Raw genomic sequence first — 27,230 nt, 5'->3', positions numbered from 1 at the left:
TGACTAAATCTGATCGTCTGATTTCTCTCTAAATGGACCTAAACTGTTGTCTTGTCGTGTTGCTGCTGAATCTTTAAACTTCTAATAAACTGATTCATCAGATGTAGTTTGTTTACCGCTCCAGGATCACAACAGTTTTAATATTCCTGCAGCATTTGAACATCAAACCCTCAGCGTTGTCAACGAGGAGAATGTCTACCTTGTGAGTTTAGAGATCTGTGGTCGGTGTATCCTCGGGGAGACATACTTTTGCTCAATAAATCTATTCAAAACATTCTGTTCCAAACAAGTTCTAGTGTCAGATGAGTTCTGTTTTGTAAAACTCCTCCTCCAGCTTCGGTAGTTTGTCTTATGTAAGCTGCTTCATCACAGAGACTCATTCAGTTCCTGTTTTTTTTTTATTCTTGCAGCGCATGCTCTCCTGATGCTGCAGATTGAGGAGCTGTTTTTAAAAAGATCGACGACAGGACGAGGAGGATGTGGACGCAGTTTCCTTCAGCTCAGACCTGGGATGATCTAGGACCCTGGTTTCTGCTGATAAAGGTAGGATCTATGGCTTTCATTATGGGGTCATTTTTATTTCATTTGTCTTTTTTTAAGTTATAGCATATCAACAGCACTTTAATGTCTCACACATACCAAACAGTTAAATAAAAACATTTTAAGCATTTAATTTGATGTTTTTATACGTTATTCTGTTGAGAGCTGTCTTTACGTAACTTCAGCTCAAACTGCAAAGTGTTATTCAAGTTCTGCAGATTTCCTCTTCCCCTTCTGTTCAGTTCTTATCAGTGCACTCACAATTACACAGCTAAAGCCTGCTCTTACACATGACTGTTGCAAAAAGAAGTGATGACCGTAGACTGTCTTCTAGTCCACGGAGGTCTTTGCTGTGTGCTCTCTAATGCACCGCTTTCTTTCTCCACTTTTACACATGCAAACAGAGCAAAACTTTAAAATAAATACTGTTTCTGAGTAGAGAGATGTCCCAGTAAATAATGGTGAATGCATCATTAGTTAAGTTTGCATGGCAGGTCGGGACAATATAAGCGCACAGCACACAATGGGATAAATCACACCTGCTTCCTCAGACTTACACTGAAGCTGGAAGTGCCAGCAGCAGAAAGAAAGATGCACAGGCTGCATTCATCTGTGCTCTGGAGTCTAGGAGTTAAACTTCATTTCTCTTATAATTAGTCAGCATTTTCTAGCCCAGTTTGAAATAAAAAGCAATGATACTGTGGTGTATAAGTCACTAAAATGAACTTTGCATATCTATGTTATACAGTAGGTTGACAGGAGTGAAATGAGTCCGTTTAAATTTGCAGGTAAACTCATGTGAACTTTCTGCACATGCAAATGTGGGTCAGGAGTTTTGGAGCTGAAACACTGCTGATGCATTTCTCGATACTCGAGTTTAATCTTTTTCATTTTACTTTGAAAGCTCCGGCAAACCACAGCTTCCTGCCCTGCCTTCAGAGGGTTACATTTAGAAAATGTGTGGAGGAAAAGATGCATGTCATTGTTTAACGTGTTTTATCTTAAAATCTGAATAGCAACTGCAGAATGAACAAACTCAGACAGGAAGCACGCAGGTGTGGCATTCTTAAAGACTAGCATGCTAAACACATACTTATCAGTCCTATCTAGATTAAAGCTGCAGTTTTTTCATGTCAACTTCCCACTTGAGGCTGTTTTTTAAAAGTTCTTTGGGCTTTTTGTGCCTTTATTGATAAAGTTGGGCACAAGGACGAGAGAGAGCGGGGAGAGACATGCAGGAAAGGGCCAGACCAGATTCCAACTGGGGCCACCTGCACACATGGGGCGTGCCTTAGACCACTAGGCCACCTGCGCTCCCCACTTAAGGCTCTTTGTGAATAAAACTTTTCCCTTTCAGAATCAAGAATCAGTAGACCTCTTTCCTGCAAGTTTTTCACCAGCCATGACAGCATACACATGAAACACAGTCTACAAAATAACTGTTTAGATGACATAACAGCCCAAAAAATACAGAGGGAAATACTTTAACTTCCCCCCTTTTTGGTGATAGAGAGAAGTTTTAAGGACTGATTTCACTGTCAAAGGAAAAAGAAACCAATTTTGAAAGCTGGCTCTTGTATAAATGTAGGTGATGACCCTGCCCTACAGTATAAGGTGTTAACAGGCAGGGCTAACCTTTACAAATAATCACAGACACGCCAATCAGATCAGTAAAACATATGATATTGTAGGTATGTACCACCCTGAGGATAAAACTACATAACGTAAGCTTGACAAGTATTGCTGTTCTCTATCAGTGGAAGTTGGTCAATCTGCTGAAGTCAGTCAGGATGATGCAAAAACATCTTTTTTGCCTCAAAAGCTTTGAGTGTGGTTTAAAGAAATGCGACCCAGTTCTGATCTGCTGTAGCTGCAAACATGCTAATCCCCTCACCAGTCGCCGTTGTTTACTGCAGGGGTCAGGCACATTTGCACAAGGGCCAGGTTTTTCCTTGAAGGATGCTTTGGGGGCCAGACTTTCAAATAAACTTAAATTTTGATCTAATTAAAATACTTTAAAAATGTTTTATTTATTTCAAATGTGTGCCATTTTTAGTCTCTACAAGTGAGATTGGTCCCTTTACCATAGCCAGCCACAAGGGGGCGACTGAGATATTTTAGCTGAACATCTCCAGGGTTGTAATTATCTCTATCACTGAGTTTGATACTAATATGTGTGCAATAAGAAGAAAAAGTCTATTTAGTGTTAATTCTCAGGCAGGATAAGGCTTCAGGTCAAAATAAACCCATAGTTTAATTTAGAATGAACTCAAAATATGTGTAATATGAATCAAAGACTTTACCAATCCAGATGATTTTTTTTTTTCCCTCAGACCTCTAGTTGACGACCACTGGTTTACAGGCGTGCAGTTACTATAGCAACTCCTGTAACTACCACCTCCTTTACCTCAAATGATGCTGATTGGTCCGGTCATTCTCTGATCAGGAACAAACTTTTCTGGTTGAGGCTTTGCAAAATAGATCTGCTCATGATAGACAATCCATCAGCTTTGCAAGGTTAGCTGTTTTGGACCCCAAAGTGTCTAAAGGGATATTTATTCCCACACTGACATATTGCCTGTATGAGGTGCATGCATATCATAGCCTATACAGGCCTTGTTAAAGGTCACATATTTTGCCCCTTTAAGACAAGTTTATTTTGGTCTCAGAGGTCCCCAAAACATGCCTGTGAAGATTGTTTTAGAAAAACACTGCAGTATTGGATTTTTGCATGTCTAAAAACTCCTCTGTTTCAGCCCTGCTTAGAACAAACTGTTTCTGTGTCTGTGGCTTTAAATGTTACTGAGCTGTCTGACTCCGCCCCTGACTCCACCCCTATCAGGAAATGGATGTGGCTCTCTGGATCCTCCTCTCAGCTGTCAACTGAGAGGAGGATCAGAAGGGGCGGGTGGAACTTTCTGCCAAGCGGGGAGGGCCGACCAAACCTGGGGGCGGGCCGACTCCCCACATGACATCATGAGGGGAAAATCTTAGAACGGCTTGTTTCAGCACACATTTTCTGGAAGGTGGAGAAGAGGGGGGATTCTCAGGGGGACTGTGGACAGGCCGGGGACACATATTTTTGTTATAAAAGCCTGAAAAAGTGTATTTTGCGTAATATGTTACCTTTAAATCGTTGATTATGCCACCCTATATGAGCGTCAGTCGTTCCTGATGCTCATATCTTGGCCTGACGTTCAACAATGGACAGCTACGACCCAGCTGAACCCAAATCTTGATAAATTCATGTAGTCTGATCCAGCTTGAGGAAGGCCCTATTGGATATTTTGAAGATTAATCTTGGTCCTTGGTTAAAATGCAATTATCAATGATATAAAAAAAATTTGGTTTCATCAAACTCTGGTGCCAGGATTTGCCCTGGATTTTACAGTCACTTATTAAACCACCCTTTATTCCCTTATGCATTCATAATAAAGAACTGAAAGGAAACAAGGAAGCAGAAAAGGCTATTTCCTGTTTGGATAAACACAGGTGAACAATGTCATTCAGTTTTATCACAAATCTGCCACAGCTGGGCAGAACAACACAGACATCCTGAGGACAAATATCCCACCAGGGAAGGTTTTAATCCTGATTCAGTCCCTGATGGAGGTCTAATCTGGAGTCTACCACAGTTTCCACTGTAATTGTGGGGTATTTCTCTACCTCAACAGCATCAAAAGTTCCACTGTTGTCCCTTTTCACGGTGCGGTCTGTGTGGTTTTAGTTGTTTGTTGTTAAATGTTACTGACTGCTAGATGTGCTGTGAGTCAGATCCAGGCTGTTATATTTGGTTTGATTTTTCTCTTATTTTCTCTGTAAAACCATACATTTCTCTTGCTAATACTAATGAGGATCCAGTAGGAAGGTGGGCCTTTTCATCAGACTCATCTCCATCCCACCTCTGAGTCACGTAAATCTGGTGCTGGCAGCAGATTTTAAGAATGAAAAAGCAGAAGTTGTGGCAACAGTTCTCCACCAGCTCATCTCCGGTCCTCTCCAACAGTCCATGACTCACTCTCTGGGAGGGAAGTCAGACCGTAGTTTCTTCCCTGACGTCTTTACTGAAGACTTAAACCCTTTACTCTGTCTGATCGGGTTTCAAAAAAGGACAATAATGCAAACGTGTTGGCAGGAGCAATAACAGGAAGCTGGGTGGGCTGAAGAGACATAATAAATTGGTCCACCGGAACAATAGCGGGGAGTAGGTCTGCTTGTTATTCTGGGACTTCCTGCTGCTTTATCTGACGTCTTTCTCTCTGGATGTTGTGATGAATCTGCAGAGGACAACGCAGGAGATGGAGCAGAGCGAGTGCACTGAGGATCGGATCCAGCACATTCTGGAGAGATGCCTGTCTGACCTCGGCCTCGACAAACAACTCTGGAACGGTAATTTATCTTTTAAACCTCTTTTTACTACAGGAATGAGGACTGACATGATGCCACAGTATAAACTCATGGATCACTGGTTTAAGTTGAAAGATATCCTTTCCTGTTTGATACCAAAGAAACACAAATAGAAGAACTAGGTACCCAGTGTTAGATTATTTCTTGTTTTTACCAAAAAAATATGTGCAAAACTCCTTTCATTATAGCAGTTTTGGCTTGTTTGTAATCCAGTAGTCAAGGCAAAGTTTGCCTTTGTAGCACCAGGTTGTAAAATAATCAACAACAGGACCAAGAGAGTTCTTCAGTGTTCAACAAGCTAATAATGACAGTATCGTCCACAAACTCTAAATATAGCAGGTTTCATATGTGCACCTGCAGTTGTTTGTATACGGGATGTACAGGAGAGGAGAGAGAACACATCCCTAGGGAGACTCCATAGATGTTAAAGACAGTTCACTGTTTACTCTCTGAGTCCTGCACATAACAAATAATGCCATTATCAAATTTCAAATGTTTTCATTACTGTTGAAGTCAGTGCTGAAAATATTCGAGGTCTTTGTAAAAATGTTTGGCATCAGGGACTAAAGTGGCCCATTTCCACTTCAGGTTAGAAATAAAGGTAGAGGTGAGGCCCAACAGCTCTGAACAATGGGTGAACACACGGCTGTGCATGTAGTCTGGTCTGGCCATCCATCCATCCATCCATCCACCAAATTATCTATTTATTACCCACTGATTCATCCATCCATCAATCCATGATCCACCCATTCATCCATCCCTTTATCCATCATCCATCCAACCATCCATCCATCTATCCATTCATCCATTCATCCATCCATCAATCCATCCATCCACCAAATTATCCATCCATCAATCCATGATCCACCCATTCATCCATCCATTCATCCATCAATCCATCCATACACCAAATTATCCATCTATTATCCACCCATTCATCTATCCATCAATCAGTGATCCACCCACTCATCCATCCATCATACATCCATTCATCTATGTATTATCCATCCATCCATCCACCCATTCATCAACCATTCCATTCATTCATCCATCCATCCATCCATCCACCCATTCATCCACCTATATACCCATCTGTTGTCCATCTATCCATCCATCCATCATCCATCCATCCATTCATCCATCCATTACCCATCTATTGTCCATCCATCCATCCATCATCCATCATGCACCCACTCATCCATCAATCATCCATCCATTCATCCATCCATATCCATCTATTGTCCATCCATCCATCCATCCATCCATCCATCAACCACCCACTCATCCATCCATCCATTCATCTATCCATTAGCCATCCATCATCCATCCATCCATTCATCCATTATCCATCATCTCTCATCCATTCATCAATCCATCATCTATCCAACCATTCATCCACCCATCCATCCATCCATCCATCATCCACCATCCCTCCATTTATCCATCCATCCATCATCCACCCACTCATCCATCCATTTATCTATCCATTATCCATTCATCCATTCACCCATTTATCCATCCATCCATCATCCACCTATTCATCCATTTATCCATCCACCTATCCATCTATCCATCCATCCATCATCCACCCATTCATCCATTCATCCATCAATCATCCATCCACCTGTCAATCGCAGTGCTAAACTTTAGTGATAGACAGTTTCTCATTTTTTCCAGACCTTTGTTCAGTTACGGTTTGCCAGTTAATCTTGGACTGTTGGAGGAAGCTGTGCTTCTATGTAAATAAAGATCTTTTTCTAGTTTCAGTAGTTTTTGACATTACTGATCATTAAAATAATGGAAAATGATGCTATACTTGGGCAGTATTCTTTCCTTCCCCTTTATTATTTGTAGTCTTTTTATTTCTACTCTTTTCTTATATTTATCAGCAGAGCACTGCATAAAAATCCTTGGATAACCTCACTGTCCTTTTAAATAGTTCACTAATAGCAGCTGTATATATAAAGACTGAGGAAGCAACTCTCAGCCATCATGCTTTAGTGCAGGAGTATATAAGCAGGAAAGAGCTGCAGTAAAACTCTGACAGGACGGCATATGAAGCTTTATTTTTAACTTCACACCTCTGTCAGTGCATTTACAGGGAAGATGATCTCATGAGTGGCTCTTTCTTTAGGGAAGGAGGTGACTGCAAACACACCTATGGGGCTGTTAAAATCTCTCTGAAATATTAAATGATTTAAGTTTTCAGTAAATTTATAGTCCGTTAATTCACCATCAAAATCAGGAACATACTGTTCATCTTATGGACAATAGTAGGAATTGAAAGTGGTGACACAGACGGAGAAATGGGTGAAATGTTGGCTACATAAGGAAGATATTGATGTACTACTTTTTTCCATTTAAATTTGGCAACAAGGGAAATTTGTGTGATTTAACTTTCTTCCAGTGACTCTATGTGTTTTACTTTCTTATGTAAGCATGTTTATTGCATGTTATCAGAGTGAAACCAAAAAGCAGAAATAAGTTCAGTTGCTTTTGTGTGTCTGTCTGACCAGCCGGGCTGTGTATCAACAACTGGTGTTTGGAGGAACTTGTGAAGAGAGATCCCCGCAACTTCCTCATCCTGCTGCAGAAAATACTGCAAAAAACAAAACAGGTACAGAGCAGAGAAACCAGCTGAACTTTCCAGAATGATCAGTGTTATGTGATGAATGACAGAGGCGTTTTTTCCTGTTTCAGGTGATAGAGAAGTGTCAGTATGAAGTGGTGGTTCCTCTCTCTCTGCTCTTCTCCTCCAGCCTCCTCAAAGTGAGTACATTTCAAAACAGGAACAATCACTCTATCACAATTTAACATTTGTATGTCGATTACACAATTTATCGCTGTTAATCAGATGTTGAACTAAGACATTTGACCATTTCATGCTGTTAATTTTTGTTCTTCTCCTTTCTCTTCCTCTCATTTTTTTCTTATTCCTCTTTTTTATCCTTTTTTTCTGGCAGTTTTGATAAATACTTCAGTGATTTCCTCTAATATTTTATTTTCTAATCATCTTGTTTCCAAATATGCTCTATGCATAACCCTGCCTTGGCTTGCCTTGACTCAGATATTTTGCTTATTTACCTTGATTGCTAATTTTATATCTTGCAGGCTCCGTACGTGTCTGCAGACTGCGGCGTGCTGCAGGAGGCCTACCTGCTGTTCCACAGTTTTCTGGCTTGGCCTGAGCCGTGCTGCTCTGCAGCTAAACGCCTGTTAAACATCATCCAACAGGAGCTCAGAGCACCAGGTAACACTGTAAACCTTCACATGCTCTTCTGAATAATGTTTTATAATAATAAAACAAAATGCAATGACTTGTAAATCTCAAAACCTCGTATTTTTCACAACAGAACATAAACAACTAATCAAATTTTACATTTCAAGACAAATATTTAGCTCATTTAGAATTTGATGGCAGCAGCAGATCTCAAGAAAGAAGACACAGGGCAACAGAAGGCTGGAAAAGTAAGTGGTATTTATGAAAAACAGCTGGAGGAGGATAAAAATGGGCAGAGATTTACAGCAGAGATTTCATTTACATCAAAAGATTCAGAGAATCAGGAGAAATCTCTGTAAGCAAGGGGCCACTACATTAAAAACAGACATGATTCTGTACTGGAAATCACTGCATTGGCTCAGGAACACTTCCGGAAGTCCCTGTCTGTCAACACAGTGGGCCATGCCATCCACAAATGCAAGTTAAAGCTGGATCATGGAAAGAAGTAGCCAAATATGACTATGAGGCAAAATGGAAAACTGTTCTGTGGTCACATGAATCAAAATTCTAAACTCTTTTGGAAACCATGGATGCTGTGTCCTGCAGACTAAAGAGGAGAGGGACCATCCAGCTTGTTATAGGTTCTAAAGCCTGCATCTCTGATGCTGAACCACATACCACATCCATCACAACAGCATGGCTTCACAGGAGAAGAGTCAGGTTGATGAACTGGCCTGCCTGCAGTCCAGACCTTTCACCAGTAGAAAACTTCATAAAAAGAAAAATCCGGCAAAGCCGGCCCACAACTGTTGGGCTCCTAGTAACCTACATGAGACAAGAATGGGACAATTTTCCTCTCCAAAAACTCTGGAAACTCGTGTCCTCACTTCCAAGATGTTAACAGGCTATTGTTAAATGAAAAAGGGATGCCACACAATAGGATACATGGCCCTGTCCCTATTTTTTTGTGATAGTTTGCTGCATCAATCAAGCTCAGATGTCTCAGTTTCAACATCTGATTTGTTGTTTTTGTTCTATTGTGAAAAAAATATGTGTTTGTAAGATTTGACAACCATTGCATCCTGTTTTTATTTACATTTTACACAGTGTCCCATCTTTTTTGGATTTAGGGCTGTAAAGAAAGCCAAACAAACTATAGTCCTCGTTCTGGTGTGCAGGAATTGCTTATAATTTTCATTTAAAGTTCTTTTAAAGTTGGTATTTATTAATGCCACCGATCATTAGAATAAGAGCTTGTTTTATTTTCAAACCATTTCTCTTTTAATTTTCAGGTATTTCCTTCCAGAGACTGATTAGAACAGAGCAGGGTCTCTCTGGGGAGATCAACAGCTCTAAAACCATGTAAGTTTAGTCAGACTTCACTCATACCTGTTTAATTTGAATGAAAATGCTTCTGCAGACTTAAACATCATTGTTTTAGTTTTAAGAGCAGATGTTCTGTGCCTTTAATTCATAAGAACGCTGCTGTTAGTGAGCCCAGAGGATGACCTTCCTCAGGAGGTTCAGTCCGTCTCTGAGCGCCTGAGCAGGACCAAAAACTCCAGCAGAGACGTCTCCGTCCTCCTCATCCTCCAGGGCTGTCAGGCTGCTCTGGGCCCCACACTCGACCTGCAGGCCCTCTACAACGTCCTGCAGGTGAGTGAGCGATGTCCGGCTGCATCATCCACCTTTAACGCTTCATGATTTCTAACATTTAGCTTTGTCCAACAGACAAAACAGACAGAGGAGCTGGAGCAGCTGATGGAGGCGGTGACTGACAGCATGGAGAGAGCAGCTTCTACAGCTGATCTCAGCACAGCGAGGAAAAGTTTACAGCTAAGCATGGAGAGGATCGTAGAGAGCCTGTCTGTTCCTGCTGATGGCTGCACTCAGACCGGTAAGACTGAAAAAAACAGGCGAAAACTGTTGACAAAATGGAGGTATGATAGTTTCATATCAAGGCCCTGTTAACCTGATCCAGGTATGAAAATCCACATAATTTCTTTCCAGGATCAGGCAGTCCAGCTCATTTTTTGTCATGTTTTTAAAAAGAAAATCTTAATGGAGCTTAATGTTCTTATGCCAAGGCCGGTTGGGAAAGCATCTTCTCTGCCATGTAAAGCTGTCAGTTCTTAGCTACATCTGAGCTACACGCTACACTGGTGGCAGCCATTGCTATCAGCTTCCAGTACAATTAAACCCCGCCCATAGCTACTGCCTCATTCTCCTCAGATTACTCTGATTGGCCAGGTCAGTCTTAGACCTAGTACAATCATTTCAGAGTGCAGCTTTGCAAGATGGATCCGCCTGATGACAGACATGGAATCTGGACAATCACTAGAAAACCCACCATCGCCACTGTAAAGCACAGTGGTGGCAGCATCATGCCGTAGGGATGCTTCTTCATTCTTCAAGAGTGTTGAGTTTATTTCCTGTAGCTGTTTTATGTGATTTTCCTCAGACGTAAATGCTGTTTTAATCTATCGCCTCCTCTTTTTAGGATCTGTGGAGACGTTCACACTGCCCTTACCTAAATGTCACACCTGCTACTGGGAGAGCGACAACTTTGGTAATCAGTCCAACATGAACCATGCCCTAAATGTTTGGTAACTCACTCTAGATCAGTCTTAAAATGATACATGTTTTCTTATTTTATTGGTGCAGATATCCTGAATCACGTCCTCTCCATCGAGTCCGACCTGGACTCGCTGCCCGACTGCTTCATTAAAACAGAGTACGAGGAGGATTTCAACGACACCAGTGTGGACGAAGAAGACGAACTAGAGGCGAACAGAATCGAGCAGGAGTTTCTAAACAACCGTAATTCCTCTGTGTCCTTGTCCCCCAGAGACTCCGGTAACTTCCTGTCCTCCAGCTGGTCTGTCTTCTCCACGCCATCCGGCTCGTCAGGCGTGGAGAGCGACTTCAGCGAAGACACGACACAAGACGAGAGACGAGACAACCAGCCAAAGCTCAGGAAGAAACCCAAGAAGAAATCCAGATCTCTCTTAGGTGTGGATCGTATCTCCTCGCTCTTCAGGACGCCCCGCAGCCCAAACATCTGCCGCCGCGCTCAGAGTATGGGTTACCGCGGTGACTTCACAAAAGACATTCAAAGAAATGGACCACAGCTAATGGACCCGACAAGAAAAGCCCATCTGCAGTTGTCAAAGACTCCCTCTAATGATCTTTTTCCTCAGAAACATGTCTGCATACGCAGGAGGCCAATCCTGAGCTGTGATGAAGGCGACGTGGTCGACGTGCCCACGCTGGTCAAAGTGGTTGTGTTTGGAGGGGACAGGGAAGCTGGGAGGCTGGCGAGGGCATACAGCGACCTGCAGCAGAGAGAGAGGAAATGTCCCAGACTCACAAAGACATGCAAACTGCAGTTTTACTTCATTCCTATCAGGAGAAGAACGACAGGAGGAAGCACGACGAGTGACGGACAGACGAGTTCAAACAAAAATGCTGTGGTGAGAAAATCCTCCTCTGTCACACCAAGAACGTAATTCAGAACCACTTTAAGTTGCAAGAAAGTAAAGAAACTCTGTAACTGCTGAATGCATAATGCATTAGTCATTTTTTTAAGTCTGCAGCAGCACCTTTAGCTGCCTTCTGTTGGGGTACCAAGCTTACCTATCCAACCCTGAAGAGTGGAGCTTGATTCTTTACTCCACATGCATTACTCAACATGCTTTTTAAAGGAAGCAGATATATGCTATTTTGAAATAAACTTTGTCAGGTTAGGTGACATGACATCTCAAACCAAGACATCCAAACCACAGTGATGTGTCATCTGCAAACATGCCAGTTCTAAGAGCTGGCTCTTTTATGTAGGCTCCTGTTTGAGAGCCAGTTTCCTCTCCTCCCCTTTTTTGTTGTTTAATAGATAACCTGACAGACCAGGTAGACTGTTTCTTATTTCTTTTGCATGAGAGATATGTCACATTCATCTAGGAAACTTCCCATATGAAGGGCAGTGCCGTGCCAAACCAAGCCGTGCTGATTTGCATTTCCATCACGAGTTTGGCCGCGCTGAGCTGTGCTCAAATGGCCCTGCTCATGAGTAAGGCCAAAGCAGGCCGGCCCCACCTTCAAGCGTGCAGAGCTGACGTCGAAGCGCTTCTCGGGGTCTGATTTGCTGGGAGGATTCACCCCCTCTGCTACTGATAAGCCCTCCGTGATCAATTTTCAACCCACGAGGAGACGGAGGAGAAACATTTTATCCCTGCCTCTGCTCCAGCTGTCCATAACTCTGTCAGCATTCACTGTGTGACTTAAATATTTGACACAAGACCAAAACTTGAGATTTTTGTGCATACTACGGTCAGATAATTGTGCACGGCTTCTCACACATGAGTGAAATCAGGAAAGAGCAGGCACAAATCCAGGAATACACCTTTTTCTGCACCTACTAATAACCAAAGTTTGACCCTGTCCCCTTCTTATAGACAATTCTAGACTTTCAAAAAATAAAATGCAAGAGATGTTTGAAACAATTCCTCCATGACAGAGTCTGTCTTTAATTCATTAACTGGCGCTAGTAAAGCATGCTGTTCTCACTGCCCAATCCAAAAATATGATTGTGTTCATTTACTGCTCTTTAGAGACCCATAAATCAATAATAAGGAGACGGTATGTATGCAGAAAAAATCCTCTCCTTTTGTTGATAAGCGTGAACTATTGTTTGTTTACTTATCGCGGGATAAGGGGGAGAAAAAGACAGGGGGAGAGAGAGGGAGGGAGAGAAAGAAAAAAGAGCAGCTTGCTTGCAGTTTGATTTTTGCTTTAACCGGATGTAAAGTCATTCTGATCAGATAATGTAGAGAGATAGAGGAGGGCTCAGAACACTACGTCATCAGCTCTAGAAGCTTCCTCAAATGGGTAGCTCAACTGTGGTGGAAAAGCAAACCCCCTGCTGCGCTGGGCTGCCGTGCTGAGTCAAGCCGAGTCAAGCCGAGCCGCGCTGTGTAATGGAAAAGCCCCAGTTATGGGCCAATCAGAGCAACAAGACAAAATGAGGCAGTAGGCATGTGCAGCTCCTCAGCTCGACATACAGGGGCTGAACAGTGGAGCTCCTTGCCAAGAGGAGCTTTCAGTCCTCTTGTTATATAAGTAAAAGTGGCCCAGTTCTGATAAACCTGCCACTATACATCCGAGCTACATCCGAGCTAATTGCCACAACAGCAGCTTTTGTAAATATCAGCTCACAATCCAACTAAACCCCACCTGTAACCCATAATTCCCACAAACACCGGCTGTGCTGTAGACTGAGCACACTGGAAGCATGTAGGGTTCATGAAGGACTAGTTAGTCTACAGCAGATTTTTTCGCCTTTTAGGGTTTGATTTATCATTCATTTGGACATGATTCCATGAGTTTATTGCTTCTGCCATGGGTGAGCACATTAGGAAGTTAAAAGGTCAATGTTTGCTACAAAAAATCAGAGGTTTTGTTTAAAAATCTGTGGCTTTTCATCTAAAACGTTAACTTTTCCTCATCAGCTCTGTGATGTTCTGCAGAATGATACCTGATGCTGGAAACTTGGAAACTTGAACTTGGCCAATAAGAATTGTCTTGGTAGTCAGGCGGGCTGAGGTTATGTGTATTTATAACAGACAGGTCCCGTGGAGGGCTAATGCTATTCTGGATCGTCCTAATCATCCGCTTCAGAGCGAGTCATTTCAGGGCTTCTATGAGGAAGACTAAAAGACTACAGGTCTCAATTATCCCCAGTGCAATTTATCTGCTTAATGGCAATTAGACTTTAGGTTGCTCTTGTTCTTCTTGCACTATCATTGCTCATTTGCACATCTTCACGCTGCACTTTTGCATTAGTTGGTATTTGCATGGTGATGTTATGTTATTTTCATCATGTCTGACTTTCAGGCTTTTAACCAGGTCTTATTTCACTCCTGAAGTTGTCTATGTGTACTCCTGCTGCAACACTAATTTCCCTTTGAGGGTAAATAAAGAGAATCTGAATCTGGATTGACACGGTTTGGCAGCAGCCAGTGCCAAAAATGTATATATCCCTGTGTACAATAAATCTCCAATGAAGCCGAGTGAATGGCGTTCAGATTTGCACTGGAGCTGGACAGGGCGCAAGCAGTGAAACTGCTCCTATTGACTGAAGAGGGAGCAGTTTGCTCTACTGCATGTTTCGTTGGCAAACCGTGGCGCTACTGTTATTTGTGGAAATTGGACGTAATGATTGCAAACTCATGAAGCAGGTCTTGAGAAGAGTGGGAGCATTCTTCTGTCAGCTTTTAGCGCTGTTCTTTGCTCTTTTTGTAAAAAAGAAATGTGGTCCAGCTCTGATTAAACTGCTGCTATACTTAAGCTACATTCGAGCTAATTGCTATGCTGGTGGCAGCCCTCGCTTTATGCTCAGAGTACAACTTAACCTCATCTGTAGCTACCGACTCGCTCTCCTCTAATGATGCTGATAAGTCAGGTTTGTTTTCAGACCAGGCAGTCATCAGATTGGAGCTTTGTGGGATAGATCTGCCTGATGATAGACATGGATCCATCTGCTTTGCAGGTTGTTTAATGTGCTAAAATCGAGCCAGAATCTCATGGCGCGCCATATCCAAACCAAACAGCCTCTTTAACATGGGTCATTGAATCTTTACTTGTTGTATAGTTGTAATAATATTGTATGGTTGTAAAAATTCCCGCCTGAAATAATTTAAAAAAGTTATGTTAGATGAGTGTTAGACAAGCCAGAGAGATTTTCCTCACCCTGGCAACAAATCAAATTAAAACTGAGGATTTACAAATGGGCTGTTTATCATTTTTAATACACTTCTCTAAAGTAAAATAATACAGAGAATACTCTTGTTCTGATTTCATTGACAGGAGTGTAACGGCAGTGTTCAGGAGGACAGTACGACTGATATCGCTCAGCTGATGGGTCGAATCGACCCGTGGTACGAGAGGAACGTCCTCAGCCTGCTCAGTCTGTCCTCTGATGTCCTCTGTCAGGTATCTAACATACCAACAACATCACATTTCTACAGTTTAATACATTGCCCATCATGTTTAAGTACTCTTCTGATCTTTAACCCAGACTGCCTGTAAAGAAGGAGAGCAGACAGTGAACGGGGGCAGCACAGACAGGCTCCCCCTGCTGGCAGACCTGCTGATTTATTACTGCAGACATGCAGAGCAGCCGGTGCTGCTGCAGCTCTACCAGGCTGAGGTGAGATGGCAGCTCAGAGATAATACTTTTGATGAATATCACTGTGCAACAATAAACTGACTCTCTGTTTGTTCTCAGCTGACTCTGGCTGGAGGAGAGAGGAGGAGGGAGGTGTTCGTTCACTCTCTGGAGCTCGGACACTCTGCAGGGACTCGAGCTGTTAAAGCCATGGGTGAATCTCACAGAAAAACTCAGCAGAGATGTAAAAGCGCTCACACAGAGCATGGTTTAAAGTCTAACGTGTTTGTTTCTCTGTAGGTGCTGCCAGCAAAAGATTTGGAATAGATGGAGAGAGGGAGGCTGTGCCTTTAACACTAAACATCGCCTACAACAAGGTAGAGGTTTTTTCTTTGGAGGTGGTTTGCAGTCATGTGATCTGTAAAAGGTGCAAATGTCAGATGGGGGCAGAAAGTGAGGAACTCAGGTCAGGAATGAGTGGAAATGGAGGAAAGTTAATACGTTACAGCTCTAGACAGACATGCACACCCTCATGCCCATCCCTACAAGTGGGGAGTCCACAGGGTGGTGGCTCCATGTTGGTTCTTTGGACTGAGCCCAACCTGGCCCCATGGAGAGAAGCCAAGAAGGCAGAAGGATGGGGATCGTCTGATGGCCACCAGATGATCCCCATCCTTCTGCCTCTCCAGGTCTGGCTCCAGGGGGGCGCCCCGGTGCCCCTATTCCGGTCAAGGTAACTCGAGTCTGTTGGTTCCATGTCATGAGGGTTTATTGAATCACTCTTTGTCTGGACCTTCCCCCAGGACCAGTTTGCCTTGGGAGACTCTACCTGGGGCTAATGCCCTCAACAACACAATAAGGTGGCGTCGCAGAGGGGGCCAAAAGGCAAAGCTTTCGATTTACCGATTAATCTATGTCACAACCCTCACCTATGGTGATGAACTCTGAGTGAAGACCAAAAGAATGAGATCCCGGGTTCAAGCGGTCGAAATGAGATTCCTCCAGAGGTTGTCAGGGCTCAGCCTTAGAGATAGGGTTTAGGAAGGACCTCGAAGTAGAGGTACTGCTCCTTCATATCAAAAGGAGCCATTTGAGGAGGTTCGGGGATCTGATCAGGATGCCTCCTGGGTGTCTTCCTGTGGAGGTTTTCCTGGTATGTCCAACTAGGAGGAGACCCAGAGGCAGACCCAGAACTCGCTGGAGGGATTATAGATTCCATCTGGCCTGGGAGCATCTCAGACTCCCTCAGGAGGAACCAGAAAACATTGCTAGGGAGAAGGATGTCTGGGCTGACTTACTTTAACCCGACCCGACAGATAAGCAGAAGAAGATGGATGGATGGATGGATGGATGGATAGATGGATGGATGGATGGAAAGCACCATCATAAACATGACGTTTTTGTAGCGTTTCTCTATGCAGATATCACTTCTCGCCCCCTGTCTGGAATTCTCCACTGATGTCTTTTGCAAAGAACCAAAAAATATCTTTTTATTATTGGTACAATGCAACTGACGATAGTGTCACATAGAGTTTGTGCATCATCATCTGCTCTTCTTACACCCGATTCAAGGTTGCTGTAAGTGGGCGGAGTCAGTGGATCCAGACAGAGATGGTTTGCACGTCCATAAATCTTCACAAAGCCTGCAGGAAACCCGAGCTGATCGGTTAGTGAAATTTCCATCCTTTAAACATGTGCTTCAATCGTGCTTCTATATTGTTTGTATTTTAAAGTAAAATTAAATTTCGTTTGTCCAGATTCCAGATCAGAAAGTTTACAGCTGACGATGACTGAAGTCCTGAAGAGGCAGAGCTCCAAGTCTAAGAAGGGCTACAACCAGGTGAGAGGAGATTTTAAACTCTGAATTCAAACACTAAAATGAAAAATTCCCCTCAAACTCTCCACCTTCTCGTCTCGGCAGCACATCTCCGTCTCTGAGGTGAAGGTGGATAAAGTTCAGGTGATCAGTGGAGACGATGGAACGACCTTCGCTGTGTGTTTGGACCAGGATGAGAAGAAGTTCATCCAGAGTGTCACCAGGTAAAACTGGGACTAGGGTCTATAAAATGGTTTAATTAAAGATTTTCATTTGCAACATCCTATAGCATCTCCATTCATAAATAAAGGTACAAAAGAGGAAAGAAGAAGATAGGAACTGCTTGAATTTGCACAAGAGTTGTCCATCATAGAGTGGGTAAAATCCCACATAGAACCAGGACTGTAACATGCAATTTCTCATCTTTTAAAGGTCTTAAAAATCCCAAACAATAATAAGGCATGCATCCATGCTACTTGTTGTCTCTCTGCAGGTGTGAGGTGTCTCTGTGCTGTAAACCAGGACAAGGATCAGATTGGAGATCCTTCAAACCGTCACCAGGACAAGTTCAGCCTCTACACCCGTCCTACTGCTCCCTGCTCTGCCTCCCCATCACCTCCTTCTCCTCGTTCACCTGACACTCGTTCTACTGCTGAACTTAGCCAGAAATATTAAATAAATAAATAACTGATGGATGTGGACTCACTGATGATCCTGATACAGCTGGCCATCGTAGACTCAACATTAGTCTGCTGATAAATCTGATTACTTGATTACGACTGTGTACGATCTCTTCTGTTAAAAGTGTCTAAAAATTTAAGCTATTTATTTTAAAGAAGCTGTAATAAAACTTTTTAAAATATATTTTATGAAGTAAATATAATCATTTTATATTGTATGTCACACATTTGAAATAAAATCCTACTTGTGTCAGATCTCCAAAACACATTTTCTTACAAAATGTTTACTATTGGTGAAAGTTCTGGACTGCAGACAGGCCAGTTCGGCACCCAGACTTTTCTATTGTGAAGCCATGATGTTGTGACTGATCTGGTATGTGGTTTTTTGTTGAAATAGCCATGGTCTTCCCTGAAAGAGATGTCTTCTGGTTGGGAGCATATGTTGCTCTAAAACCTCTCTCTACTTTCCAGCGTTGATAGTTCCTTTCCTTTCCAGCTGCCCACAGAACAGTTTTCCATTTTGCCTCAGTCCAATCTAAATGAGCTTTGGCCCTGAGAAAATGGCAATGTTTCTGGATCCTGTTCACATATGGCTTCTTCTTTTGAATTTGTGGATGGTACAGCCAGCTGTGTTGGCAGACAATGATTTCTGGAAGTGTTCCTGAGCCCATGCAGGGATTTCCAGTGCAGAATCATGCCTGTTTTAATGCAGGGCCCCTTAAGGCCAAAAGATCAGGAGTATTAATGGGTAACCTTCAGCCTTGTCCCTTGCTCACAGAGATTTCTAAAGATTCACTGAGTCTTTTGATGGTATTATGGTCTGTAGATGGTGGGATATGCTACGTTAAGGCACATTTTTCTGAAATTGTCCCACATTTTTTAAACAGAATATTTCTCAGATTGGTGAACCTCTGATCATCTTCAATTTTGAGTCTCTACCTCCCTAAAATGCTCCTTTTATACCCAGTCATGTTACCTAAGGAACTTTATTAGTTGCAAAATGCTTCTCGAGCTGTTCTTAAGTAGTACCACTTACTTTTCCAGCCTTTTGTTGTGCTGTCCCAACTTTTTTGAGATGTGCTGCTGCTGCCATCAAACTTAAAATGAGCTAATATTTTTAAGGAAATGGAAAAAGCCTCAATTTCAACATCTGATTTATTGTTTACATAAGATTATGAATGAGATATGGGTTTATGAGAATTGACAATCATTGCATTCTATTTTTATTTACATTTTACACAGTGCCCCAACTTTTTTGGAATTGGGGTTGTAGGTTATCTGTTGTTGTTGTTTTTTTATAAATAAGTGAAAAAGTGTTTGCTTGTTTGCATTATATTCTTTTTGTCGATTTAGGAGATGCACAGTGAATTTGATGTGGAAAAAAAAGCCATAATATCTGAATTTCCCTGGATGTTTGATTTAAAATGTAAAAAAGAAAAACTGAAGATGTTTCTTCTGAGAGAGGAAAAAAATCAGAATCAGAATCCAGTTTGATTGTCAAGTACATTTTTATACAAGGAATTTGACCTGGTGATTTGGTGCAAAACAAGTAACAGAGGACAATAAAAATATAAAGAGGCTATTAAAAAATAAATATTAAGGGGTTATATTTAAATATATTGTAATAAAAAAGCAAATATTTATATATATTTTTTTTTTTAAACAAAAAAAGTATTTATACAGATACAACAAGGAGAAACTACCATAATTGTGTTTTTAATGCTTTTTAAAAGACGTAAACCTGATTGACATCGTTCTTCCGCTATACTGCGCCTCCACACCGGAAGGGGGCGCTGCAGTCCTCCTGTGTCTCTGATCAGACTGATAGGAGCGCTGTCCGTGCTCACAGCAGCAGGTGTACCTCACCTTAAAGACCAAACGGACTCAGTATCTGGTCTCTGTGGCGGATTTAAAGCTGGAAAATGATCCATAAAGGAGTCTGAAGGCGTTTCTATCGCAGTGGAGGTGAAAAGGTAAAAGTTTAACGTCTTTATTTATTTCTTATCAAAAACAAACTTTACGTGACGTGGACTTTTCTACATCCTGATGATTCCTGTGCATCCTGATCTGCAAGAGTAGTTGACCATCTGCTTCCTGCTTTAGGATTTTAAAACATTATTTAATGTTTAAATGGCAGGTGAAGTTTATTGATTATCGGGTTTATTTAAAGATAAACGTATTTTTAGTTCACATATTTATCTGCTGTTATACAAAGACAGGCTCCGCTTCCTTTATCAGTGCAAATAAGTCAGATATCTGGTTTTATTGTAGGAATGAGGAAACTTTCAGACTCTTCTTTTCAAGATAGAAAACAATAGAAAAGTGGCTTTACTGGACTGAATGAGGAAACAGTGTGACAGACTATCTGTGACTTTAGACCTGCTAAAATAATCAGACAAATAGGGTTTAAAATGAAAGGAAACGTTTAAATAGCAGTCTTCTTTGGTGACAGGTTAATAAACTTTGCTGTGGCTTTAGTTTAGTTTAGTGGTCCATGTATGATCTGTGTCTTCAAATTCAGACCTGAATAACAAGATGATGAACAAATATTTATTCACAGCTTCTGTAATAACTTATTTGTAAAGCAGATAACGTAAAAATAAGTGAAGATGTCAACTTATCAAGGTGTGGGAATTTGATTGTGTAAAGAAGTGTTTTTGGCCACATTTTCAAAGTTTGATATTATATATGAGATATATTGCTCTATTTTTCTAAAGTCAGACTTTTATTAATCTAGCTGCAATCACAATGTCAGGCTCAATCACATTATCATGTCAGAGTTTAGTTAGTTTATGTATCCATGGAGGGACAGTGTGCATTGACGATCATTCATTTACAGTAGGGCTGGGAAATTAACTTCAAACTAGATTAAATCGCAATATGGCCTGCTGCAATTTACAAATTGTAGAAATTGCAATACTTCTTTAACTTGAAATGTGTCAAAATAGCAGACCTTATTATGCAAATATTCAGGTGTCAAGTTTTAAAAACAGTTTACAAAAATCCTCCTTTTTGTGTTATTTTTTTTTTTGTTTTAGTTAAAATGAGTGTCATAAACATGATAATCTTCAATAAAGCAACTGGTATCAAATTTGCAATATGAGCAAAAATAACTAGTTAATTCTATCTAATGTTGATGAATCCTAGCATTAGTTCACAGAAGTCAGACCCTCAGCAGCGGTCAGCTCTTAGCCAGCTTCACGTCCTCCACCCCAGCTGCCTCCTTTACAGCTTAAAGCTCGTTGCACCCTATTGCAATCAGATTATTTTTGCAAATGGTCCAGCCCTAATATATAGTAAATGAAAACATGATTGCACCAGCTTTAGCCAATTGCTAATTTCTTCTGTAGTCCCACATAAAACTGACACAAAACAGAGATAAAAATCCCATATAGAAAGGCCAAACAGCTGACAAGACAAAGTACATAAAATGCATTGTTGATCATTATAGGGGACAATAAATAAGTCCAATTCAGAGGTAAAACAGATGTCTAAAATTTTTATAGATGTATCTTAAATAGATAGTTTGGTTCCCAATGCTAAGGCCTAACACACTGGGTATAATAATGGGTTTATCTATGATTTTAGAGATAAATAATACCACAGATAAAGCCGATGCTGTGAGACAAAACATTATCATGAAGTGGCCAGGATGGAATAGCAGCTATATAGAAATACAGGAAGGCAAAAGTTATGGCATGAAAAAGAAACAATATATAATATTAACATTAATTAGTGCCTAAAATGCAACCATTAGGGAAAACAGGCAGTTAGTATTTCCACAAGGCAGTCTTGTTTGTTTCAGTACAGCCCTGTCATGATTTAGCTCATTAAACTCTGATCTTACACGTTTCCTCAGTCTCTCTATCTTGTTGTAGAGCAGGTTTTTTGGCTCCTATGCTCTTCATTGGGCACGTTTGGCTTTTTAAATGTGGATCAATTAATGACAAAAGATGGAGGAAAGGAAACTGGCACTCAAACAGGAGCGAGCTACAGTGGCTCACATTAAAGAGCTGTTTCCTAGAACAAGCTTGTTCATGAACTACACATCATTATTTAGGTTTATTGATAGTACATCACCATTTTAATTAAAAGCATGTTTGTGTCAAAATGAGGGTTTTTTTATATGTTTAAGTGGCTCAGCTAGCCTCTTCGCCAAGTACAAGCCTCCGCTACACTCTTGTCTCCCTTCATCTGGCGAGGTGAGGTCAGACGTGAGGAGGCATAGCCTTGTGGAGAAGGCTATACTCAAAAGATGCTTCCTGGGGTAGTCAAGCAGCATGCTTTCACTTTCCAGTGAGTGCATAGCTAAAAAACCCATATAGATAGATGCATTTATGACAGTGCACAGTGAATGTAATAAATTAGTTCAAAAACAACTAACCCACAGTAGCATGAATCTGAATATGAGGATGCAGCAGCTTTATGCTATAAAGGAGGAGGCTGGGGTGGAGGAGGTGAAGCAGCAGCGTGCTGCATCAGCATTAATGCAAGCAGGGATTAATGAGAGGGACGCCATGTTTAAATAAACCGCTGTGTTGAGAGAAACAGCTGTGATTGGCTGTGTTTGCTGGGAGGGGATAATCAGGATAAGCTGGCTGTCAGCTGATCACAGCTGGGCGTATAACTACCACGTCCTGCATGAGCTAACGCTGGGCTTCATAAGTGTGACTGGACTGTTGTGCTCTTTCTTGTGTCAACACAAAGCAAATGCATTCTCTGCTTTCAAAATAAAAATGCTAGATGTCTTATTTTGATGAGGGGAAACGGAAACTTGCAGAGCAGAGAACTGAATATTTAATGGATGCAGCGCTCATGGCGCTCACATGCTGCTTTTATTTTACTGAAAAGCTTCCCTAAATATTTCTCACAGGTTTCCAAATGAGATGCCTTTGAGAACAGAAGAATAGTTTGTATTTCTTCCTTTTTATTTACTTCTATTTCTGGTTTTCTCTCTGCCAGAGTCGCCCAACATCTTCATGTGAACAGGAAGCAGAAAAATCATGAGGAGGAACAAGCAGATCGACGTGAAGCGCGCCCTCGCTCTCTCCGGCGCTCTGAACTTCCTGGTGTTCTGCGCCCGAGCGTGCCTGCTCCCCTTTCTCACTCTTTTCTTCAGGCAGCTCGGCTTGACCCCGGCCATGACTGGGGTCGTCATGGGAACCAAACACCTCATCACGCTGGTGGGGAGCCCTGTGGGGAGTCTGCTGGCCAAACACTACAACAAAAGACGAGTGGTGCTGATCTGCTCGCTCTTGTTCTCCGCCGCTGTTCCTCTGATTCTGCTGCTCGTCCCGTCTACAGGTGTGTACCAACAGATGGACGTCTGTAACACGTCTGACATCACCACGAGTACGGCCAAAATCCTTACAAGCAGCGTTAAACCGACCACGGTGTCAGCTAGAACTCGGCCTGAAACCACCACAGCAGTTGCTCCTCGCACTAATGTGACCCACATGCAGCAAGTGAACGCAACGTCAGCGAAAAACACAAACAAAGCAGAATTAATGACAAGCATCTCTGTCACTAAACACGCCCCCAACTCCAGCATGGCTCCAGTCAGGAAGAAGAGGTCCGACTTAGAGCGGCGAGGAATGATGGCATCAGGGAGCCGTTTTGAATTCCTGGGCAGCCTGAAGGTGATGGACCCTCAGCACCAGCTCTTCTTCCTGGTTCTCATCACCGTGTCCGTGTGGGAGTCGGCATCGGCCCCACTGGAGTGGACGGCAGACGACGGTTTGTACGAGTACCTCGACTTTGCAGACGCGTCAGACCGCTACAGCACCACAGGGATGTGGAGTTTACTTGGAGCGGCGTGGGGCGTCGGAGGAGCCGGGCTACTGGTCAGTCAAACACACTGCCTCATCACAGATCAAACCACGAGGAGTGCGTTGTATTTCTACTGCCACGCCGCCGTGGTCGCTCTGACTCTCCCTGTGGCGGTGTTTCTGCCTCTGCACCTGAATAAGAAGCGGGACAAAGCCAACGGGCTCCTCAAAGCGGCGCAGCTGGTCCGAGGCTCCCCGCGCGCTCTGCTCTGTGCCGCCACTGCTTTCCTGGTGGGGGCAGCGAGCTCTGCGGTGGACAACTTCCTCTTGTGGCAGATGCAGGATCACGGGAGCGACGAGCTGTACATGGGAGCGGCCCTCGCCATCGCTCTGCTCTCTCAGGCCGCCTTCCCTCTGCTGGCAGGTAGGAAACGGTTTCAACACTAGAGAGAGATCGTGGGGATTTGTTTTTACATTTATAATATTTACAACTTCAGTTACTCAAAAGGGTCTGTACTTTACAACCACAATTCCAAAAAAGTTGGGGCGCTGTGTAAAATGTAAATACAGGGGGGGATTAAGGGGAGAGCTTTCTTGGGCCCATGGAGGTCAGCAGAATCATGATTCACTGTAAAGTTGATCTGTATTAACCATATTTTATTTTTTTAACCTAAATAACAACCTACTGATCAAAGCAACAGAAATTCATTTTATTTGTTTATTCATACTGTAGTACAATAAGGCATTTTTAAAAATATAGACCCTTTTTCTTAAACAGAATTATGTCCTTTTGTTAATGTTGGATGGGCACAATGATATAAATGATTGGGAAAGTAATGTTAGATTCAGGGCGTCAGAGTGCCAGAAAATTAAGGAGAAGAAACTAAGACAACTTTAATTGGAAAGATGTTTAAATAAATGTGAAAAGTGACAAAGAATGTGGCAAAAATGGGCAGAAAAAGTGGTGAAAATCAGTCATATAGTTGCAAAATGCTTCAAACATGGAAAAACAATGGAAGACAAGAAGCAATAAGGGTTTTGAAGTAGCAAAAATGGGCTATTAGTGGAAAATAAGGGAAGAATAAGCAGTTTAAAAGGATAAAAAAGAAGTATCAAATCAAAAATGGGTAAAAAGAAGAAAACAATTGCGAAAAATTGATTTTAAATATGATGTCAAAGTTGGCTTGGAAAATGTTGAAAGGGTTAAATAGTTGCAAAATGTGAAAAAAAATTGTGAAAATGGGTTATAAAGTGGAAAATGGGATATAAGTGGGGAATATGGGCAGAAAGAGTTGTTTTAAAGGATTTTTTAAAGTGAATGAAAAATGGGTAAAAGGAAAAAATAGAGTAAATCTGATACTAAAAAAGAAGTTCAAAGTTTGCCTGGAAATTTTTTTTTAAGGGGAATAAATAGTTGCAACATGGGTTGAGCGTGGAGAAAAATGGATCGTAAATAGCGAGAAATGGGCAGAAATATGTTTATAAGGGTCAAAAATGGGTCAGAAAATTTAGAAAAATTGGTCAAATGTGTCAAAAATTCTCTCTTTTAAATTGGATAAAAATAAGATTGAAAAATGTGTCAGGTTAAAAGAGGGGGAAAAAAGGGCAACAAATGGTGAAATGAATTTAAATTATTGCAGAATGAGCTGAATATGGAAAAAAGCAGAAAAATGGGCAGGAAAAAATTGTGAAAATGGGTTATAAGTGGCAAATATGGGTAGTAAACATGGGTAAAAGGGGTCAAAAAAGTTTTTAAAAATGGGATAAAGAGGAATTACAGGAGTTAAATGCTACAGGAAAAATGGGTTTAAAATGGCAAAAAAGTGCGAAAAGAGGCAATAATGTGTGTAAAATGGCTAAAGTGTCAGTTTGCCTGGAGAAAGGGGTGAAAATAGGTTCAAAAGTAGCACAAATAGATATTTTCATCATGAGAACCCAACTAAAGCTTGACAGTCTTTTCAGCTCTGAAATGAGGTAACTGTTAGAAAGGATGTCAGCACCAAAGCTACTGATCCAACACACATTATCAATAACTCACACCTGGGGTGGGCCCAGGCTAATCCTGTGGGCGAGCCTGATTGAGAATAAAGTTTAGGTTTATGAGATTTTAAAATCATTGTGTTCTGTTTTTAATTTACATTTTACACAGTGTCCTAACTTTTTTGGAATTAGGGTTGTATCAGGTGTTAAACATTTGAACAAAACCATAATATGGAGTCTTGACATTGTTCCATCTCTTCTTGCAGGTAAAGTGTCCAGACTCCTCGCCCCAGGACGAGTCCTCGCCGTGGGGGCCGCCGTCCTCAGCCTGCAGTGTTTGTATTACTCCTTCCTGTGGGCACCATGGGCCGCGCTGCCTGCCCAGCTCTTCAGCTGCCTCGGCGCAGGAGCCGTGTGGTGGGCGGTGCGGCTGCAGTGCGAGGACGTGTCCACGCCGGGGATCGAGAGGAGCGTGAGGAGGATCTACGGCGCCTTCTGTCTGCACCTCGGCAGCGGATTGGGGAGTTTGGCGAGCGGGTTCGTGGTGCAGAGGTTCGGGCTGGCGTGGCTGTTCAGAGGCGTGGCGGTGTGTCTGATGGGGTGGTGCGTGTGCCTGCCTCTGCTGCAGTGGAAAGCTCCTCGACAGCGGAGGATCAACTACTCGCGGCTTTTGGCGGCCGACGCCAGCGAGGGAAGTGACTCAGAGTCTGAGCAGGAGAGGGACTGGCTGGATAAAGCCATGGAGAACGAGAGGAGCAACAATAACTACGGACGGAGAGTCAACCAGTGAAACTCTGGCATTGTAGAGACATGGACCCAGTGCTGTTAGAAGTTTGACCCCTGACCTTGACATCTTCCCCTGTGAAATGGGACGACCCTTCTAGTTCCTGATATGACATCAGGATAGCAAATGCTTGTTTGATATAAAAAAGACCATAATTTATTAAACTATGTTAGATATTAGATGGTTGTTGTCATTTAAAGTCTTGCCAAAAATTTGCTGGACCTTGTGGGAGATTTCCCATAACTCCTAGTCTTGGTGTGTGCCCCTACTCCTACACTCCACCAAGAATCAGGACACCCTTGTCCTGACAGGTGAATGGGGTAGGTCTAAGTATTTTAATGGGACTGAGCCTTTATGAAAGGACGTGCTCCTACAAACCAAAATTATTTTGAGCCTGACGTCTGCATTATTAGTCAGATATTGCTGACTGATGTCTGTTTGTCTATTTCCAGAGTTTATTTTTCCAAATATGTGCCTTATTATTTAAAGGGGGAATATTTTAACCCCTTTAAGACAAGTTTATTTGGTCTCAGAAGTCCCTAAAACATCCCTGTGAAGTTTGTTGCTGGAAGCTGTCTGACTTCGCCCCTGTCAGGAAGTGGATGTGGCTTAAAATGTGCCTGATCCCCCTCTCATCCAGCTGAGAGGAGGATCAGGGGAAAAGGGTGGGACTTCCTTCCAAGCAGGAAGGGCTGACCAAACCTGGGGGTGGGGCTAACTCTCCACATGACATCATGAGGGGAAAATCTGAGAACAGCTTGTGTCAGCACACATTTTCTTAAAGGTGGGGGGGGGGGGGGGGGGGTGTATTTTTCTGATTGTTTGGGGGGATTGTGAATGGGTCAGAGGTTCATATTTTTGTTAGAAAAGCCT

The 27,230-nt window shown here is 42.2% G+C and overlaps 2 protein-coding genes across 2 annotated transcripts; both read left to right on the top strand.

Moving 5' to 3' along the window:
• Nucleotides 1-405: 405 nt before the first annotated feature.
• Nucleotides 406-18,064, top strand: LOC121529054 (phosphoinositide 3-kinase regulatory subunit 5-like). The gene is made up of 18 exons (XM_041816722.1): nt 406-543; nt 4,824-4,929; nt 7,464-7,564; nt 7,648-7,716; nt 8,059-8,197; nt 9,460-9,529; nt 9,646-9,823; nt 9,899-10,064; nt 10,668-10,736; nt 10,832-11,640; nt 15,029-15,154; nt 15,240-15,371; nt 15,450-15,543; nt 15,630-15,706; nt 16,902-16,995; nt 17,087-17,169; nt 17,251-17,369; nt 17,639-18,064. The coding sequence occupies exons 1-18, from the start codon at nt 478-480 to the stop codon at nt 17,781-17,783; spliced, it is 2,643 nt and encodes an 880-aa protein (XP_041672656.1). The 5' UTR covers nt 406-477; the 3' UTR covers nt 17,784-18,064.
• Nucleotides 18,065-19,660: 1,596 nt separating this feature from the next.
• mfsd6l (major facilitator superfamily domain containing 6-like) lies at nt 19,661-27,075 on the top strand. The gene is made up of 3 exons (XM_041777923.1): nt 19,661-19,798; nt 22,788-24,017; nt 25,840-27,075. The coding sequence occupies exons 2-3, from the start codon at nt 22,829-22,831 to the stop codon at nt 26,361-26,363; spliced, it is 1,713 nt and encodes a 570-aa protein (XP_041633857.1). The 5' UTR covers nt 19,661-19,798; nt 22,788-22,828; the 3' UTR covers nt 26,364-27,075.
• Nucleotides 27,076-27,230: the final 155 nt, after the last annotated feature.

This window comes from Cheilinus undulatus, linkage group 21, assembly GCF_018320785.1.
Source record: "Cheilinus undulatus linkage group 21, ASM1832078v1, whole genome shotgun sequence".
In the NCBI taxonomy this organism is placed as follows: Eukaryota; Metazoa; Chordata; class Actinopteri; order Labriformes; family Labridae; genus Cheilinus; species Cheilinus undulatus.
This window is presented reverse-complemented; position numbering and strand designations above follow the sequence as displayed.

Coding starts and splice junctions, on each gene's coding strand:
- LOC121529054 (XM_041816722.1), top strand. CDS start 478: ATGTGGACGCAGTTTCCTTCAGCTCAGACCTGGGATGATCTAGGACCC. Junction 10,065..10,667: donor TGATGGCTGCACTCAGACCG/GTAAGACTGAAA, acceptor TCCTCTTTTTAG/GATCTGTGGAGACGTTCACA. Junction 15,155..15,239: donor CCTCTGATGTCCTCTGTCAG/GTATCTAACATA, acceptor TCTTTAACCCAG/ACTGCCTGTAAAGAAGGAGA.
- mfsd6l (XM_041777923.1), top strand. CDS start 22,829: ATGAGGAGGAACAAGCAGATCGACGTGAAGCGCGCCCTCGCTCTCTCC. Junction 24,018..25,839: donor CGCCTTCCCTCTGCTGGCAG/GTAGGAAACGGT, acceptor CTCTTCTTGCAG/GTAAAGTGTCCAGACTCCTC.